The sequence below is a fragment of the Prosopis cineraria genome, unplaced genomic scaffold, assembly GCF_029017545.1.
Source record: "Prosopis cineraria cultivar Desert tree isolate PC_DT_omini unplaced genomic scaffold, ASM2901754v1 PC567, whole genome shotgun sequence".
NCBI lineage: Eukaryota > Viridiplantae > Streptophyta > Magnoliopsida > Fabales > Fabaceae > Prosopis > Prosopis cineraria.
The window spans coordinates 1-20419 of NW_026555892.1; the positions used below are offsets into that span (position 1 = coordinate 1).

General features: G+C 33.5%; 2 protein-coding genes across 3 annotated transcripts; both read left to right on the forward strand.

Moving 5' to 3' along the window:
• Positions 1-8284: 8284 nt before the first annotated feature.
• On the forward strand, positions 8285-12323 carry LOC129297610 (replication protein A 70 kDa DNA-binding subunit A-like). The gene is given in 3 exon segments (XM_054935937.1): positions 8285-8760; positions 9552-11457; positions 11459-12323. Coding segments are annotated over 3 exon segments (2592 nt in total). The 5' UTR covers positions 8285-8479; the 3' UTR covers positions 11864-12323.
• Positions 12324-14312: 1989 nt separating this feature from the next.
• Positions 14313-16874, forward strand: LOC129297608 (uncharacterized). 2 transcript variants are annotated; one of them, XM_054935935.1, is made up of 4 exons: positions 14313-14469; positions 15059-15220; positions 15319-15609; positions 15973-16874. In XM_054935935.1, the coding sequence occupies exons 2-4, from the start codon at positions 15083-15085 to the stop codon at positions 16609-16611; spliced, it is 1068 nt and encodes a 355-aa protein (XP_054791910.1). In that variant the 5' UTR covers positions 14313-14469; positions 15059-15082; the 3' UTR covers positions 16612-16874. The 2 variants fall into 2 exon arrangements, with proteins under 2 accessions (XP_054791910.1, XP_054791911.1); XM_054935936.1 differs by lacking the exon at positions 14313-14469 and adding an exon at positions 14556-14706.
• The last annotated feature ends 3545 nt before the right edge of the window (positions 16875-20419 follow it).

Sequence of the window (20419 nt, forward strand, 5' to 3'; positions counted from 1 at the left end):
AGAAAGGGTTGTCAAGCTTTTATGATTTTCTTCTCAATCAAGGCAGAGATTGAAGAAGGTGTAGATCAGATTCCAGTAGTGAGAAAATTCCCTGACGTCTTTCCTACTGAAGTGATCGGTTTACCTCCAGAATGAGAGGTTGAGTTCTCGATTGAACTCGTACCTGGTACGGGGCCTATTTCTAAGGCACCCTATAGGATGTCTCCATCAGAGTTAGCTGAGTTGAAGAGACAAATTGAAGAGTTGTTAGAGAAGGGGTTTATCAGACTGAGTGTATCATCATGGGGGTTACCGGTACTGTTTGTGAAAAAGAAAGATGGAAGCCTTAGATTGTGTATTGATTATAGACAATTGAATAAGGTAACCATCAAGAACAAGTACCCCTTACCTCGAATTGATGATTTGTTAGACCAATTAGTCAATTCAGCAGTGTTTTCTAAGATTGATCTAAGATCAGGGTATCATCAATTGAGGGTTAGAGCAGAGGATATCCCTAAAACTACTTTTAGGACTAGATATGGGCACTATGAGTTTCTAGTGATGTCGTTTGGGTTAACAAATGCCCCAGCTGTCTTCATGGATTATATGAATTGAATCTTCAGGCCTTATCTCGATGAATTTGTTGTAGTCTTTATTGATGACATACTTATTTATTCTCGAGATAAGGTGGACCATGCTAGACATCTTAAAATTGTTTTGGAGATATTAAGAGAGCACAAGCTCTATGCCAAGTTGAGCAAATGTGATTTTTGGCTTAAAGAAGGTAAATTCTTAGGCCATGTTGTTTCAGAAGAAGGGGTAGCAGTGGACCCTAGTAAGATAGATGCAGTGATGAAATGGGAGCAACCTCGAAGTGTGACAGAGATTAGGAGTTTCTTGGGTCTTGCAGGCTACTATCGTCGTTTCATTAAGGGTTTTTCACAAATTGCAATGCCCTTGACTAAGTTGACCAGGAAAGATGCTCCATTTATTTGGACGAACAAGTGTGAAATTGCATTCCAGGAGCTGAAAAAGAGGTTGACCACCACACCGATGCTCATCTTACCTGTTCCAACTGCTCCTTATACCTTGTATACTGATGCTTTTAAGAAAGGTTTAGGTTGTGTATTGATGCAGGAGGATCGAGTAGTGGCTTATGCCTCTCGACAGTTGAGACCTCATGAGGAAAATTACCCTACTCATGACTTGGAGCTTGCTGTTGTGGTATTTGCCTTGAAGATTTGGAGGCACTATCTTTATGGTTCTTCTTTTGAAGTCTTCAATGATCATAAAAGTTTAAAATATTTGTTTGATCAAAAGGAGCTCAACATGAGACAGCGCAGATGGATTGAGTTTTTGAAGGATTATGATTTTGAGTTGAAGTATCATCCAGGGAAAGCTAATGTAGTCGCCGACGCTCTGAGCAGGAAGCTTGTACATACTGCTCACATGATAGTCAGAGAACATGAATTATGGAGTAGTTTCCATGCAGTAAATGTAGAAGTAGTCGAGAATCATTTGGCTGCTCTACACATTACTGAATTTGAGAATAATTTTTGGGAAGAAATCAGAATTGCGCAACAGAAGGATGATTATTTGAATAAGATTAGGGTAGAGATTGGGATTGAAAAGGCTGAACATTTTGATGTGACCGATGATGATGTCGTAAGATATAAAGGTAGAGTGTGTGTGCCTAATGATACTCGATTGAAAAATATCCTACTTGAGGAGGCTAATCAGAGTAAATATAACATTCACCCAGGAGCAACTAAGATGTATCATGACTTAAGACGTGGTTGGTGGTGGCCAAGGATGAAGAGAGATGTAACTGAACATGTAACTCGTTGTTTGACTTGCCAGAAAGTCAAAATTAAGCATCAGAAACCAGCCAGGATGCTACAGTCTCTTGATATTCCAGAGTGGAAATGGGACAGTATTTCTATGGACTTCATTACAGGATTGCCTAGAACATCTTCTGGTCATGACACTATATGGGTAATCGTAGATCGACTCACCAAATCAGCTCATTTTCTTGCTACTAATATCAAGTATTCTCTTGAAAAATTAACTGAAATCTACATAAGAGAAGTAGTGAGATTGCATGGAGTGCCGACAAATATCGTATCTGATCGTGATCCGAGATTCACATCAAACTTTTGGAAGTCATTACAGGAAGCCATGGGTACTCGTCTGAGTTTTAGCACCGCTTACCACCCCCAGACCGATGGGCAAACGGAACGAACCATACAAACTCTTGAAGATTTGTTAAGAGCTTGTGCCATTGAGCTTAGAGGTAATTGGGATAGTCACTTACCATTAGCTGAATTTGCCTACAATAATAGTTTTCATTTTAGCATTCAGATGGCACCTTATGAGGCATTGTATGGAAGAAAATGTAGATCGCCACTGTGTTGGACAGAATTAAGTGAGAGAACTATTTTGGGGCCGGACATTGTTGATGAGACTACCCAAAAGATTGCTTTAATCAAGCAAAAATTACTCACAGCTCAAAGTAGACAAAAGAGTTATGCGGATAAGAGGAGAAGACCGCTTGAGTTTGAAGTAGGTGACCATGTATTTTTGAAAATCTCTTCGGTAACTGGTGTTGGAAGAGCTATTAAGGCTAAGAAGTTGACACCAAGGTTTATGGGGCCTTTTGAGATCTTAAAACGAGTTGGACCAGTAGCATACCAAGTAGCATTACCACCCCAAATTGCTGGTATACACAATGTATTCCATGTGTCACAACTGAAAAAGTATCAACCAGATCCTTCCCATATAATTGAACCCGAGGAAATTGAACTCAGGGAGAATTTGACATTCAGAGCTGAACTAGAAAGGATTATGGATTATAAGGACAAGCAATTAAGAAATAAGACCATTAGATTGGTTAAAGTAATCTGGAAGAGCACAACTCCAGGTAATGCTACGTGGGAGACCGAGGACAGTATGCGACGTGATTATCCTCGTCTTTTTGATTAAGTAAGTAGTTAATAGTTACTAACTTTAAATTTTAAGGACAAAATTTCTAAAAGGAGGGGAGAATTGTAACATCCCAATTTAAATTTTAATAGTTAATTTGGATTAATAGAAATAAAAAAAATAATATTTAGAAGTAAGAAAATTAGTAAGAGATGATTATTAAATCTAACTTAGGATATAATTCTAAAAAAATTTAAAAAATAATTAAAAAATAAAAAAATATTATTAAATTATTATTATAATAAAAAAAGGGAAAACGTATTAAAAAAAAAGAAGAAGAAGAGAGAGGAAAAGTAAATAAAAAATGTGTGGGACCCACTGAATTTTTATAAAAACTCACCCGTTTCCTTTCGTTTCTTCATTCTTCGTGTGCGTGAGCTGAGACTGAAAGAGCGTCTAGTTTCACCGGTGCGGGAGATCTGAGTTTTTAAGGTAAGAGTTTTTAATAGGATATTTAGGGTGTGATTTTAAGCTTTTCAAGACTAAGTAAGTGTTCTAAAATTTTTTCTTAGTCATCCTTTTTCTTTGGTTTCTGAGTTTGTAGTGGTAGAAAATTTAAGATCTGAAAGAGGGATGAATTTATGTTGAATAAATATGATTTTTGAGGTTGTCAGTAGTATAATAAATGTTCTAGAGTATAAATTTATTGATGATCTTTGAATCTGTGGCTTATGGATCAAATTCTAAACTAGATCTGAAAATATATGTTGATTTATTGAGGTTTAGATGATTATTTGGGACGAGAAATGAATTATTATAGTTATAGGATTATGATTCTAAGCTAGAGATTCAATTTTTAATTTTTGGGTATTTTAGGTACGAATTTATGAAATAAAAAGAAAATTTTGACAATAGAAATTAGTTTAGAAGTTGATTTTTAGATTATTAATGTTTATTGATAATTAAAAGAGGAGTTAAAATTTTACTTAATAGTATTAACTATAGATTTGTATTAAGATTGAAATTAGGAATTATATTATATTTTTAATTCTATTATTAGAATTATTTTATTAGTTTCAAAAATTGAAACTAATATTTATAAATAATATGTTATTTGTAGATTGTATTACTGGTGAAGATTGTGGTGAGAGAGAAATTTTAAGGAATAATTTATTGAAAAAGCCACAAGGTAACCATGCTTTTAATTTGTGATTAGTGTTACTTCATGTTAATTGGGTGATTATTGAGAAAATTATGAATTTTGTAATATTGTATAATTGTGCAATATTATTATGAATTTGTTTAATTATTGTGGGAGGTGTTGGGAGACTTGCTATTATTGTTGTATTTATGTGCCACATGGTACGCCCCTATTGGAGCTCAATAGGTGGCTTGTAAGGGCTCGAGCTAATCTACCTTTGGCCGGGTAATTTAGCACCGAGTGAGGGCTACGGCTCGAGGTTAATGGAGGGATATAAGAATGGTTATTTGTGTATATTGTAATATTTCTTATATTTGTTAGAATTATATTATTTTTAATTCTCACTTAGTAAGCACACACTTAACTGTTTGTATACACTATCATAAATTGACTTTGGTTACTGGGACTTTTGAGTCTCATTATGTGGTTAACAATTTTCAGGAGAAGAGCCACGAGTGACACGTGGAGGAGTCCCAGAGGCTTAGTGGTATAAATCCACTGTCTCTTTTGGGTATTTAATTTATGATTTATAATGTGTTATATTGCCAATATTAGGACTTTTTTTTGTTTATTGTCAATTATATGAATATATAAATGTAATCATGCCTTTCAAACTATTTCTATTTTTGGTACAATTTAGATGACTGTAATTTTAATATTTGGTTTACTTTGGATTGGTTAAAATGGCATGATTATAAGGCCAAATAACTGGCTTGTATTGAAAATTTATTAAATTGCTTATTTTATTTGTTGGGAGTATAAGGATGGACAAATGTGATTTAACCTAATGGCATGTGGGAGGTAAAAATTTATCTGAAATGCTATAGTGTGTGAGTTGAAGCCAATTATAAAATATTTTATATTGAAATTATTGATATAAAAATGTGCTGGGTGACTGTAACCCAACTATGGTTGAGTTAAATTATTTAAAAAAAAAAATTTGGTGTGTTATAAGTTTCAATTCGTGAATCCTGTAAAGTAGCGTGGACATAAATTACATGATGTTTATTAAAAAATCTCCTATGCAAACTCATGTAAAGTTCATACTAAATGTAAATTTAATTAAAGTCGTGAGTAAATTTTTAAAATTTATTGTGTTTATATTTTTTACTTATAAAATTATATTAATTCATTTAAAAATTTAAACTAAATAAATACAAACTCAATTAAATCTTGTAAGTAACTCAATTAAACTTGTTAAACTCTTTTATTTTTTATTAAGCTGAGCTATTTAAGTATATATTGTGTAGACTAATTCATAAAAGCAACAAGACACAATCCAAAAAAAAACTCAAAAACAAAAATTAATATTAATAAAAAATAAAAAATATCAAAAATAAGTTGTCATGATTTGAATTTTTCATGTTGAACGTGATACTTTATCAATGTAGATGTATTTAATTTTAATAATTTAATTTTAAAATTTATTTAAATCAAATTACAGTCACATGTTTAATGGCTATATATGCATCTTTCTATTAAAAGAAATATTATTTGAATCATAGTTAGACATTAAATATAAATGCATTTTTTAATTTAATGAGAATTTGAAGTTTAATCCATATCTCCTTAGAGATATTAACCTCCATCCGTTGGTGTTAAAATTCCAAACCCCCTTCACTCAACCCTCGATGTTAATGCTTGATAGCATTGACTTGTCCCTCCATTTTCTAACATTTTTAGAATTAATTTTAATTTTTATTATTTTAAGAAGCTGGGCTTGGCCTCACGCAAATTATCGTTATTATCGCGCAAAGTGTGAACAATTACATACAAATATAGAGCTCGTAAGGATCCTAAAGAAAAAAAATATAAAGATTATATTTTAGTTTTTTTTATGTGTAGTTAATGAGTTTTTTTAAAATTAGCATTAATGTATTCAACCACTTGGGAAGAATGGCACCCAGGCTCCAATTCAAATAAATTTACACTAATGGCCCAATACAATATGAATTTATTTTATTAGCCCAAAATCTTAGATGCAGATATTTTTTCTAATAAAAAGACCCATTTACCCATCATTTTAAATGTATAAGCTTCTCACGCATACATATAACAAAATGTTTATATACAACACGATAAGGTTCACATGTTAATAATATAATATTCATTCATTATACATAGTTTATATAATTTATTTGAACAATAATGTATTAGTTCCTTAGGTGCATGAACAGAATGTCTGTATATAATATGACACAGTTTATATATTAATAACATAATATCTGTTCATTATACATGGTTTGTGTGATTCATGTGAACAATAATATAAAGGTTTCCTACATGTATGGTGGACAGAATATCTATATATAACATGACAATGTCCATACATTGACAATAAAATATTTATTTATTATATATAGTCTCTATAGTTTAGTTGAAAAATAATATATAAATTTCTCGGATGCATGAACAATATAGTACTTATATTTAATACGGTAATATCCATGTATTAACAATAAAATGTTGCGTGCATAATATTATTTTTTCAAATGAGGGGTAAATAAGTTTTTTTTTCTTTTTGATAAAAATATCAACTATAATTAAAAAGGTAAAAAGATAATTTACAACAACATAGGTCCCTGAGTTAGGCCCGAAAAACATTTTTTACTAAAAGCAAATAAGTATTTTCACTAGAAAATAAGTTTATGTATAAGGGCTTTGGACTTGAAGAATAAATTCAAAGTGCATCGAGCCTTGTATGCTAATTTCGTTTATCTAAGGTCCTTAAGTATCATTCTCTCAACTATTTAACTTGTAACATTTAAGTAAAATATTTTATTAAATAAAAGCAAATGTGACAAGATGGTATTTTTTTAAAAAGATGGCTTGAATTCCTTTTTTTTTTTTTGCTTGGTATCTTGAAAATCTCTATGATAAGCTGATTCAATTCATTTAATAAGTTGAATCAAGCACCTCTCATCATTATGGTCGGAATTCCAACACAACAATTTATTATATTTGGTGTTATTATTTATTATTTACCATTGATTGAATGTGAGATTATAAAGTTACATGTTGTTTCTTACAATTTTAAGGATAATTAACATTGTTATTTGGTTTCTTGGATCTGTTTGTACTTGATCTACTTTCACTTGTTTATCTACGCACGTGCATGATAATAGTTTGGATAGTTTTCTCTATAAAAAAAACATCACTACCTGGTCTTCATCGGGTTTAAAAGATTCAGTAACTAGTTCATCCAACTAGACTATCAAACTTTCAAGGCTCAACTTTCAAGACAATAAATTTATCACTAGATTTTGATTGGTGAGATCATTTATCACTAGATTCATGGTTTTCCTTTTTTATCCTTTCATTGCCTTTTATAATTTATGAGCTGTGACTTTTATTGATTTTCATTTCATCGTTGGACCTCTTATTTCAAAAAAAAAAAAAGTTAATTTGACTTCATATCAGAGATATGAGAGTAATTTACTTGTTTATCAACCGAGGGGAGCGTACTTAATAAGATACTCCATCACATGACAACGTGCTATAAAATTCATATTTTGTATTTATCGATTGATATAAATAATATTGATAATATGAATATGAGTATTTATTATTACAAAATTAAAGAAGGAAATTTCCACGCTTTTTCTCAACCTGCATGTACAGCGGTGGAGATAGGAATGGATGCCCTCTAATTTAATGCATGAACTTATTGAAAGGACGTTTCATTATATATAATTTAAATAATTTTTAATTTGTTAAATTAATTTTTTAAAAAATATATTTAAATATAAATTTTATTACAACAATTAATTTTTATCAAGATAGTTTTTGTTAAATGAATTTTTAATAAATTAATTTCTCACCAATAAAAAATCAAACACACATTAAATATTTATGAATTATTATTAATAAAATCACACAAAAGTTTTTTTTGGCTTCTGTTAATTTTTTTTCATTTTAAATTTTAAATTCAAAATTTGCCTCTTATTTTTTATTTTTTATTTTTTATTTGATCCAATCCTCTAATTTTAAGCATAATTTCCAATGTAGAAATTAAATCGTCAATATCAATCAATATCAATGATTTTGACCGATGAATCCCGGCCCAAGGAGAATACAGTGATAGAAAAAAAAAAAAAGAATTCACATTCGGTGCTTTTAGAAACTCTGATACCCTTTAGAGGAAATTCAAATTTCTTGCAAAATTCGTGGTTCCCTCCCAACTGAAATTATGGCGCTCACTGGACCTTTGACCTGCCTCTAGGGTTTTTAAACTTTCCCTTTCCCTACTCTTCCTCTTTGAGCTCCCGACGGTTTCTCTCTCAACACCGATCATCTTCTTAGTTTCCTCTTCGTTTGTCCACATCCAATTCATTGGCCCTTATAAGTTTTTAGGGTTGCGATCTCAGAATTTCGACAATGGCTGCAAATCTCACTGGCGGGGCGATAATAACAATGTGCAGAGACGATTTCTCTTGCGAGGACCTGAAGCCTGTGCTTCAAGTAATTGACCTGAAGTTGGTGCAGTCGCAGCAGCATAACAACACGGAGAGGTATAGGCTTGTGCTTTCAGACGGTTCCCATTATCAGCAAGGGATGCTCGCTACTCAGAAGAACGAGTTGGTCCATGCTGGGCGGTTGCAGAAGGGCTCTGTTGTTAAGTTGACTCAGTTTATTTGTAATGTTGTACAGAGTCGCAAGTAAGTCGCTTTTTTGGGCATCTCTAGTCTTCTGTTCCCACGCGTTAGATTTTATACCCACGAGCCATTTTCATTGCTTGTGTTTAAGTTATGATTTTGAATAGCGATTGATCGTCTTGATTTCTGTTTCAATTGGTATTTATGATGAATGGAGATGAAGAAACTAGTGAAGTCTCTGAGTCGGGATGTTTTGAATATGGTTGCTGTGAAGGTTCTACAATAGTTTCGAAATATTGTTCCTTCTCTTTATTTTTGTCTACAGATTGGTTCTTCCTGTTGAAAGGAACGAAAGAAATGGTTAAATTTGAATGTTCCATAAGGATATTGGTTATGAGCAGATAGGTCGTTATTAGAATCAAATAGATTTTAGGCCAGCAAGAGTCTTCATTGGTGAATGCTTCATTCTCACTGCATAGACTGGCTGTTTTTCTATTCACACAATGGTTAATTATTAGTAGTTTTAGAAATGACTGACTTCTGGAAGTTTAGGTGGGATCAATCAACTAACCTTCAAGCTTTCACTGGGCTAGGAAATCAGGTATTAGGGATACTTTTGTCTCTTGTTTCCTGCTCTCTTATAGCTGTGGTTATGTGTTTCCATGTCCTTAACTGTGTTTGGTGGTTATGTCTTATTGGAAAAATCCGTGATGAGACTAATTGTTTTGTATTTTCCCATAAATTGAATGCTTGCTTGCCTAGTAGGAGTTTATGCTCCAAGTAGACTTTTGCACTTTTTTTATCCATGTTTAAGGATCATTTAATGATATGTTTGTTTCATTCACCAAAAACAGGATTATTATCATCATTGAGCTGGATATGGTACTTGACAGATGTGATCTGATTGGAGAACCTGTTGCTGCGCCAAGAGCTGCACCTGCATCATCTTCCACTGATCAGTCTGGAGCTAACACAGGAAATCCTCAGTCTTTAACCAGTACTTCACCTGCAGGTGGCAACATTGCTAGACCGAATGTGACTGGGCCATCTCTAGATCATTCACAAATCAATCACAATAACAATGGTGCAAGATATGGTGCTGCAAATGCCCCTCCTTCATTGCCTAAAACAGAGCCTAGAGCTACACCTACTTTACCAAAATCAGGGCCATCAAGTGGGTCCTATGGTGAACATAACATGGGATTTTGCAATCCTCGACCGGAAACTCCAAGACCCCCACAAAATGCCTATATTCATCCACCACAGCCTATGCATAGACAGCCATCTCCAATTTACAATAACAGGGGACCAATATCCAGAAATGAAGCTTTGCCAAGGATAATTCCAATAGCTGCATTGAACCCATACCAAAACATGTGGACAATTAAGGCTAGAGTTACATCAAAGGCAAGCCTCAGGCAGTACAACAATGCCAGAGGTGATGGCAAAGTGTTTTCTTTTGATCTTCTTGACTCTGATGGTGGAGAAATTCGTGCAACTTGCTTTAATGCAGTGGCTGAACAGTTCTATCGTCTAGTTGAAGTTGGTAAAGTATATCTGATTTCCAGGGGGAGTATAAAGCCGGCTCAAAAAAATTTTAATCATCTTCCTAATGATCAAGAACTGACCCTTGATCTGACATCCATCATACAGCCATGCCTTGATGATGACAAATCAATTCCAATGCGTCTTTTTAATTTTCGTCCAATTAGTGATGTTGAAAGCATGGAAATTTCGAGTGTTGTGGATGTGATTGGTGTGGTATTTTCTGTCAGTCCTACAACCTCAATCATGAGAAAAAATGGTACTGAAACTCAGAAGAGAGCCCTCCAGTTGAAGGACATGTCTGGCTGTAGTGTTGAATTAACCCTATGGGGAGATTTTTGTAGTGCAGAAGGACAACGGTTGCAGAATACTTGTGACTCAGGTGCATTTCCAGTTTTGGCTGTGAAAGCTGCCAGGGTAAATGAATTCAATGGGAAGGCCCTTGGGACCATAGTCAATAGTCAGCTATTTATAGATCCTGATTTTCCTGAGGCTTACAGGTTGAAAGAATGGTTTGACAAGGAAGGGAGGAACGTACCAACTATTTCTATTTCCAGAGAATCATTCAATGCTGGTAAGAATGATATGAGGAAGACTATATCTCAGATTAAAGATGAGAAGTTAGGGACTTCAGAGAAGCCTGATTGGATTAGCATCTGTGCAAGTGTTTCATTCATTAAGGCCGACTCATTCTGCTATACAGCCTGTCCCATCATGATAGGTGATAGGAAATGTAGCAAAAAGGTGTCCAATAATGGAGACGGAAAGTGGAGGTGTGATAGATGTGACCAGTATGTTGATGCATGTGAATATAGGTATATACTGCAACTCCAAATACAGGACCACACTGGGCTAACATGGGTAACTGCATTTCAGGAGTGTGGTGAGGAGATAATGGGCTTACCTGCCAAAGATCTTTATTATATGAAATATGAAGATCAGGACGATGAAAGATTTGCACAAGTCATCCGTAAGGTTCTTTTTACTAAATACATATTCAAGTTAAAAGTTAAGGAAGAGACATTTGGTGATGAACAACGTGTGAAGTCAACAGTGGTGAAAGCAGAGAAGGTTAACTTTTCATCTGAATCAAGATTTCTTTTGGATTTGATTGATAAGCTTAAAGCTGAAAAGGTAGAAGGTATCAATCCTCATTCTCTAATCAGTAATACTGGACATCAGAGTGTTGGAACTGGCCTGGCCAATGCCACCAGCTTATAATCCTATAAATAGCAACAGTGGTGCGAGTAGAGAATATGGGATGCCAGCAAATCAAGTGGGTCAGTATGAGCACCAATATAGGAGTTCTTTTGCTTCAGCTGGGTCTTCTAGTTCATTTATGCCTTGCAGCAATTGTGGAGGCTCTGGCCATAGCTCTATGCATTGCCCGAACATTGCAAGTTTGCCTCGACAGTCCATGGGAGGAGGGGCCTTTGCAAATAGGGTATCTTCTGGGGCAGGTGTTAGTGTTGCAACTGGTGAATGCTTTAAATGTCATCAAACTGGTCACTGGGCACGAGACTGTCCTGGTCTCAACGTAGCAGCCCCTTCAGCTTATGGAAGTAGTGTTGTTCATGGAGGACATGGGTTTGTTCAAAGGCAACAGCTTGGCGGATTTTGAAGTTCTATTGAAAATGAGAGATGCTTTAGTAACATTATGATGGATTTTGGCATTGATTCATTGACTGCTTTTTTATGGTTGAGTAATCTGTACAGCTTGGTTTGTGGAAGCCATTTTTGATGGCATCAAGCTTCAAAAGTCATGGATTTCACTTTCCTTATCATTCTGTTGAACATTGAGCGGCTTGCTGCTCTGTCTTGGTTCTTCTGTATAGACACGGTTTATGAAGCAATGATTGGCACCTTTATATCGGATTGGATTTTGTTAGTACGCATAAAACTTCAAGCATGACTCATGCGCTCTGAGAGAAATTTCTGTTTCTTAAGCCTCCCTGTGACTTTTGTAATGTATCAAGATGGTTTATGTTAGTTAACTTAGAAGGCCGTACTGCAGATTCTCACTGAAAACTCCCTTTGTTTATGGGATCATCAGAATAACTGTTACTATGTGATTGCTTCAACCCGACTTAGTTCTTAGACCCAACTTTTTTTATGCAATTCTATTCCATGTATTTTAGATATTATTACTTTTTACAAAACTAATCCGCATATCGTTCTAAATATTGTTACTTACCTTTCAATTTATAAAATATTTTTAGAAAAGATTCAGTGTATTAAAATACAAAACACTTTGATAATAATAAAATTTTATTAATTATGTTTTTCTAATACTATTTTTTTCTTTTATTTTCTTTTTAATTTTTTTATGAATGAAATACTAAATAAAAGGTATTTTAAAAAATTTATGTTTTTGCTTTAAAAAAATAAAATTATAAAGTATCTTTAATGAAATTTATTAGTATACTAATTTTATTTAAAAATATCTTATAAATTGAGATGCATAGAGTATTACTTTTTGTAGAATTATTACACTAATATTATTCTGAATTTAATTTTTATAAGTTTGATTTAACGGTCTATTTTGTTGAAGTTGCATGGCAGGGAGTGATTTTGTTGAAGTTGCAATGAGTTTGATTTAAAAAAAAAAAGGAAAAATAAGGTAAATTTATTAAAATAAATTTTTATTTATATTTTAAATTTGTACAAAGATAAAAAAAATCTTAAAATAAAATAAGTGGTTATTTATGCACATGGACAAATGTTATGGACTGGTTGTTGAACCAGTCTATTGGTTTATGATTCAATAATTGAATTGTGTTTTGAATCATGGTTCAATCGATCATAAATAAATTAATATTTTAAATATTATATGTTTAAAGTATAAATACATAATTATATATAATAAGAAAAATGAATATTTAAATTTCAAACAAAATAATATACAATAAAAAAAGATAGTATCCATCAATATTACATTGTTTTCATCCAAAATATATACACACATATATAATTCATGCAGATTTCTTGCATTTTTTTTATTTCATAACACTTATTAGATATAAATATGAATACATTATAATTTAAAAATATGAATTAAAAATAAAAAAGTAACATGTTCAGTTCAAGCGGCTTGTTGTTAGTTTTATCAATTTTAGCTGATTCGACTGGTTCATGGACAGTTCACAGAATGAGCTGTTTTTTTGTTGCAATCGGATTGGACTTATTATCGATTCTCGATTTAGCAAGTCAGATTGGTTGGGCCGATTTAATTCTAATATCACTAGTTTGAAGTAATAAATTTTAAAACTTAACATGTTTAAATTTTAATTTATCTAGTGATCAGAATGGTTCATCGAACAAAAAAATGATCACCAAATGATAAATTAATAATTTTTATAATTTTAATATTTGTAAAATAAGAAATTCTAAAATAAACTATATGAAAACAAAAGAAGAAATTATTTATATTTTTAATATGTACTCCATTTGTTTAAAAATATAAAACATTTTTAACTGAATTTCACTTATAATAAAGTAGTTATCTACTTTCAAATTAACCCTATTTTTTTATATTATCTCTATTAAACACCTTATAATAAATATAAGGGTACTATCACATTTTTTTAAAAAAAGACAATGATTACTTTAAAAAACTAAAAATATCTTACATTTTTTAATATCAAATTTTTTAAAAAATGTTTTATATTTTTTAATGGAGGAAGTACTCATTAGTTGAAAAATATAGCAAATTCTTTTAAGGGTTAAATATTAAAAAATATAAAATATTTTTAGTATTTCAAAGTATGATGATCACATTTTTTATAAAAGTGCTGAATAAATAACTTTATGATTATTTTAAAGTAAAATATCTTACTAAATAAAAATAAATATAAAAAAACATTAATTTAAAGATATGTAATTATTTTATTAAAAAATAAAATTAGTTTTAAAATATTTTATTTTTTTCAAACTGAACGGAGGATTAGAGCTCGCAGTTTTCACTTTCCACCATAAAAATATTATAATCTTATTTATCTATTTTTTAAAGTTAAATTTATTAAAATCGTCCCCGCATCTCCTACGAGGAAAACATTGATTATTGCGATTTCTGCGCCACAAAAAATTGTCTCTTAAGCCCCACCGGTTTCAAGCAGTAAAGTAAAACACGTGACAATATCCTGTGTTGTCGTGCTCTCGCATCTGTGGCAGCCACACGTCCTTCCCGCTCTCGGGTTAATCAATCACCGTCCGGCGACGATTACTCCGGTTTGGTTTCCCTTTCCAGACTCCTTCGCCGTTTCCAATTTCAGTATTGATCACTTTCTCATCGGAGTTCAGTTCATTTGGTTTTCGAGTCGTCGTCGAAGATGGATATATGGGCTTTTTAGGGTTCATATGGATCTATCTTCTGGCTTAATACGGCCTAGAATCTTGGATTTTTTGCTGGCGTCTTGGAACACCAACGGTTTTCAATAATTGGACTCTGTTTTAAACTCTTGAACCGTCTGTTTACTTAATTCCCTTTTCTTGATGCTTCCTGATATTGTAGACCTGTAGTCGCGCGTTGTTTAGTCCTTTTAGTTCAATTCATGATGTTAAATTTTTAATAACTGTCTCGCCAAGTCGCCAATGACATAATAGCTTCTCCTGAAGGCTTAGGTGCTGATTTTACTACCTCAATTAGTTTAGTAGAACTGGGAACTATTCATATTTTGCGTTGGAAACGATGAATACGAATGTTTCTATGTCAATTGCCGATCGAGACGTTGACCCTTTTGATTTGTAATGCGCGAATTAACTTAGGGACAGTTTTACTCGCATCTATATATTCTCACAATTTTTTTCTTTGTTTTAGGAGTTGCTTTGATAATAGGAGTTAATGGACTTACTAAAGGGAATGGGTGAAGATGGATCTGAATGCTCCTTTGACGTGAAAGACATCCAAAGGTGCCCATTTTTGAGAAATATCAACAAACCTACAAACTTCTGCTTTTCTTCATCAAGTATTAACATTCCTGTAAGTTGTCTTTGCAGTTTCGTTGAAACTTGTTTCTGAATGTTGAAATTCAATCCGGTTCAGTATTCTAACCTAGTGCTTTAATTCTAATTATTCAGGTGCCGGGAGCCAAGGGTCCTATATTTGAAGATGGTCCTAATTTTGGCATGGCATTTAAGCTCTTCCATGGGAAAGACGGAATTATTCCCCTCTCTGAGAAATCTGACTTACACAATGATAGCACAGAACCTGACCCTCTGCCTGCTTTCAACCCTTTAGCTGCAAAATTTGCCACCATAAGTCTGTCATCCTTTGGGCCTGGTGGTATGTTCAGTTTCGATAATTTCTCTGAGAAATGGAAGAAGCAAAAGAAGACTGAACCATCAATCAAAAGGGAAACTTCATCCCTGGTAAACATTTTTCTTTAGGCACCTCAACATGAGTTTTATGCTGGTAGGAAGCATTTAACTATTTATATAATATGGGCTGGAGACTATCCAAGGCAGAGCATGCATTAATATGATAATGTGAAAGAAAAACCTGCACTTCCCATGTTTGAATTAGTGTCATCTTATAATTATAAATATAATACTTTTGTCATATATTAGCAATGATTTTGTTATTGGGTTGAGGCTTCGAGGGCAAGGTTTTTATGATTCTTCTGAGCTTGATTAAATCAAGTTAGCTTACTTATCAAGTTTCAACTACTGAAAGAAAATCTTGGAGATGTGACTTATATTGCTTCTTTGTTCTCCTGTTGAGCTCTCTGTCAGAAAGGAGATTCATCAAAGCATGAGGCACTTGGAAATGAATGGTTGGAAACAGGGAACTGTCCTATTGCCAAGTCTTATAGAGCTGTAAGCCATGTTCTACCCCTTGTTGCTTCGGCTATTCGGCCACCGCCTGGAATGAAGATTAGATGCCCACCTGCAGTTGTTGCTGCGAGGGCAGCCCTTGCACGCACAGCATTAGTGAAAAACTTGCGTCCGCAGCCTCTTCCTGCCAAAATGCTTGCAATTGCAGCCTTGGGTATGGCAGTTAATGTTCCCTTGGGTATTTGGAAGGAACACACTAAAAAGTTCTCCCTATCATGGTTTGCAGCAGTGCATGCAGCTGTTCCCTTTATTGCCATGCTTCGGAAGTCAGTGCTGATGCCTAAATCAGCAATGGCTTTGACAATTGCAGCTTCTATCCTAGGCCAGGTTCTTGGCTCTAGAGCTGAGCGTATCCGACTGAAAGCTATATCTGAGAGGGGGCAAGCGGTCACTGAGGCAGCGAGTACCGTTTCTGTTTATAATCCGAGCAAGCACGGTGACTTTAAGAATGGTCAATGTGGCACAGATGGGATGGCTGTGGACTCAGTTTCCATGAAGGAGGATCGTCCAACTTCAGCAGCCAGTGTCTGTTATTGACCACACTGAGATCCGTCCGTGTAAGAATGTAACTGATGACCAGAGGTCATAATATGAAATTCCAAGAATAACAATAAAAGCATCATTAATTGTGTGTGTGTGTGTGTGTGTGTGTGTGTGTGAGTGTGTGATATGTTATTCAGGCTTACGGCATCTTGTGCAGAAAAGCATTGGAGCCTGAGTTTAATACCTTATAAGGAATAGCAGCTTTTACTGCATCATAAAGTGTTAACGGGACCAAGAAATAAAACCCTTAAACTGGATGGGCCGTCGTGGTTGAACTGTGCACAGTGCGGCTATGCTAATGATGTTTGGTTGAAGGAAGCAGGTGGCTTGGGATGAGATTTGGAAAAGCATTCCTTACTTAGCACGTGTTTGATGTTTGGTTGTATGGTGAGGCTTTTGATTCCTTCATTCCATTTTTTCCCTTCATAGTTATGGTGCCAAAAAAAAAAAATGGCACCACTTTTTGCTGAAGGCATTCCCATCTGAATTTTGATGGAATCACTGACAGATGCAGGCGCCACCGACCCTCGAAGTAGATCCTCTCCTTTTCTCCTCTCTCCTTTACTTCTCATCCTATCTCCACTATTGGATGAGGAAGGAATGGTTCATATTTAATTGTATTATAAAATAATTATCATAATATTATACAATGTTTCAGTGCAGTTTAATCGTTTAAATTTATTTATTTATTTTTTATATGATATTATGATAATTATTTTGTAAAATACAGTTACATCTGAATCATTCTTTCTATATTTAAGAGTGAAGATGGAATGAGGAGAAGGAGAGGAGAGGATTCGGACCCAACCCCTCTCCAACTATTGTGCGTGCGTTGTTTGGATAACACAATTGTGCTGTGTCGGTGAAAATGTTTTACGTGGCCAATTGGTAGGATAGGCCCATTTCATCAATATACGGAAGGGAACGAGTAGACAAAAAGGCCTTAGCCCAAGGAACTCAACTCTAAAGCAATACCAAAATTGAACAAAATAAAGAAACTAGCCCAAATAACACAAAGAACGCAAGGACCACACCCCCAGGCAATTGTCCTCATTGTCGTAGAAAGTTCATTTTTTTTTTAAATGTTTAATTAAAACACTTGATGAGAAAAACATTAAAAAAAAAATTAATTATTCCCTTTAATAATTAATTGCAGACCACCGCGTCGAAAACTAGGGATTGAGCTGAGCACCGTCTTTTTGTTTGGTGAGATTTGCTTCGTGCAGTCAAGATTCCAATGCTACGTTCACGTCTCATATCATTTCCATTTTCCACGCCCTTTTATTATTTTGTTATATATTTATCCCTTCCTTTAAAAAAATGTTCAATAATTCACAAAGTCTTAAATAAAAATCCAGTCAGTCATCTCTACCTGCCCTTCCCCATTTAATTGTAGGGAAAAAAAAAAGTAATAATTATTTTATCGTAGTTTCTTTATCGCTTAGCAAGCAAGATCACCAATAATAATAATAATAATAATAATAATAAACAAAAAATAAAATTTGTGTAACTTTTAGCTTGGCAATTCCATGTTTAGAAGCTTTCAAAAAAGGTGCATCCATGTTAGTGTTGAAATTTATATAGGAGTATTACTATTACTATTATTATTGTTATATCTTTACAGCTTTTTTTAAAGGATATTTTAGAGTGAGATGTCAGAACACTAAGGATGGGAAACATAACTGGGGAGATCGCAAGCACGTTTTGTAACACAGCACATGCTGGTGTTTCACATCGTGCTTCCTCAATCTAACATGTTTGATTAACATAAATAATAAAATAATACGAATGGAATATAATTTTAAAAAATAGTTAAATACTAATAACTTAAACATCACAGCATCTTACAGCAGTTATTTTTCCCCTCTTTAGTCAGTTTCTAACATGTTTCATTAGGGGTGTTCATTCCGGACCCGTCCCGATTGGCCCGGTATCGTCTCGATCATATCGGGACGGGTCTTGTCCCGGCCCGAAAATAATTGGGACGGGACTTTACGGGACGGGACAAGAAAGGAGTGCGGGACGGGACGGGACACGGGATTACCATCGGGACGTCCCGTCCCGTCCCGAATATTATATATATTATTTTTTATTTTAAATATATTAATTATATCAACATAATCTATACTTATATTAATTATATCAATTATAATTTTAATACTTGTAATTCTTATTTAAAACTAAAGTTGTTTTATATTGATAATTTTAATGGCATGGAGTAAACATGGTGATATCTTTCTTTATAATATATTAATTATATTAATATAATTTATTCTTATATCTATCTATTTAATAAATTTTCTTTATAACATATTTCTTACTTATTTTTAGAAGAGTAATTGGCTTAATACATCTTCACTAAAGAAGAAGAACAATTATTTAATGTTGTGTTTGATTTGCCTGTTGTTGCTAATCTTATAGCATAAAGATCACTTGCATTTTTTATTATAATATGTAGTTGTGATTAATATAATTCAATAATTGATTTTAAATTATTGTTATTTATGTACTTGCGTTATTTTGATTTTAAACTTAATAAATTATATAATTTAAAATTTTAAAAAACATTATTATTCAGATTTTTTTTTTCACATTATTCCATTTATCGGGACGGCGGGACGTCCCGATCTTGTCCCGGTCCCGTCCCGACTCTTAACGGGACGGGACACGGGACCAAAATTCAGTCCCGATATTTTTTTCGGGACGGGACACGGGACGGGGGTGTCCCGGTCCCGTCCCGTCCCGTGAACACCCCTATGTTTCATATTGTGGTTACTATATCTAACATGTTTGAGAAAATAAATAATAAAATAATATAAATCAATTAGGAAAGGAAACTAAATAATAAATAGCATGTCACAGACATTTTAGCTCCCTCATTATACACTTGGCTTGGACAGATATTGAATTTGGATTGGTATCAGATACTAAAGTGTTACAACCTGTTTGGCACTTTGTCTTTTTTTTTTTTTTTTCTGGGTGGTTGGCCAAAATACACATATACACCTTTTCGCAAGTTTCTTGTTGATAAATACCTAATTCCCAATTCAAACTGAGAAATTTGAAGCATTAGGCAATAATTCATGCGGCTAATGAGGTGGTTCAATTTCGAGTTGAGATTTATTCACTCACTGATTCTACTCTTCTCGAGATAGTCAAAAATAAGAGTCCCCAAGGACTAGCATTGTATTTTAATTTAATGTAATCTACTGGTAGACTACTCCTCCTGTCTGTGTTACTGTTAAGAAAAAGGAAAAAGTGGAACATTTAACATGATAATCCAAAAATAAATGCCAAACAACCAGGGACAGATCTGGAACCAATTTTATGGGGGCCAAAATGTCAAATTACATTGTTAATTTTAACATTTTTAACAAATAAAAATCAGGTAAATTTAACAATTTTTGTGTACCTTGCCTGTCCCTATAAATTCTTGCAAATGGGCGAGGATTCTCCCCTCTCCTTGTAATGATCTAGTTTTGATTTCCTATATAATAGTCCCTTTATTTTGTTTTTACTGTAATTTTTAATTGTTCATTTTAATTTTAGCAGCATGAATTTTAATATTTTGTATTTTTATAACTTAATATTTTAATAATAATTTTATAAGAGATCTAAACTAAATCATTCGAATCTTAATTTAATAATTATTAAACAAAGAAAAGAAGATAAAATGGACGAACTCCTCGCATTAATTATACTACATGCGTCAGCCGCGCTTTCACTGTTTCCCAAAAAAGAATTGGAATATTTAAATGCGACTCAACTAGACAAGCTAACGCGTTCATTGACAGCGATGATC

Bases quoted from the DNA above. Each gene is read 5' to 3' on its own strand.
- LOC129297608 (XM_054935935.1), top strand. From the start codon at position 15,083: ATGGACTTACTAAAGGGAATGGGTGAAGATGGATCTGAATGCTCCTTT. The intron at 15,221-15,318 runs GTAAGTTGTCTT...CTAATTATTCAG, and splicing joins CATCAAGTATTAACATTCCT to GTGCCGGGAGCCAAGGGTCC. The intron at 15,610-15,972 runs GTAAACATTTTT...GCTCTCTGTCAG, and splicing joins AAAGGGAAACTTCATCCCTG to AAAGGAGATTCATCAAAGCA.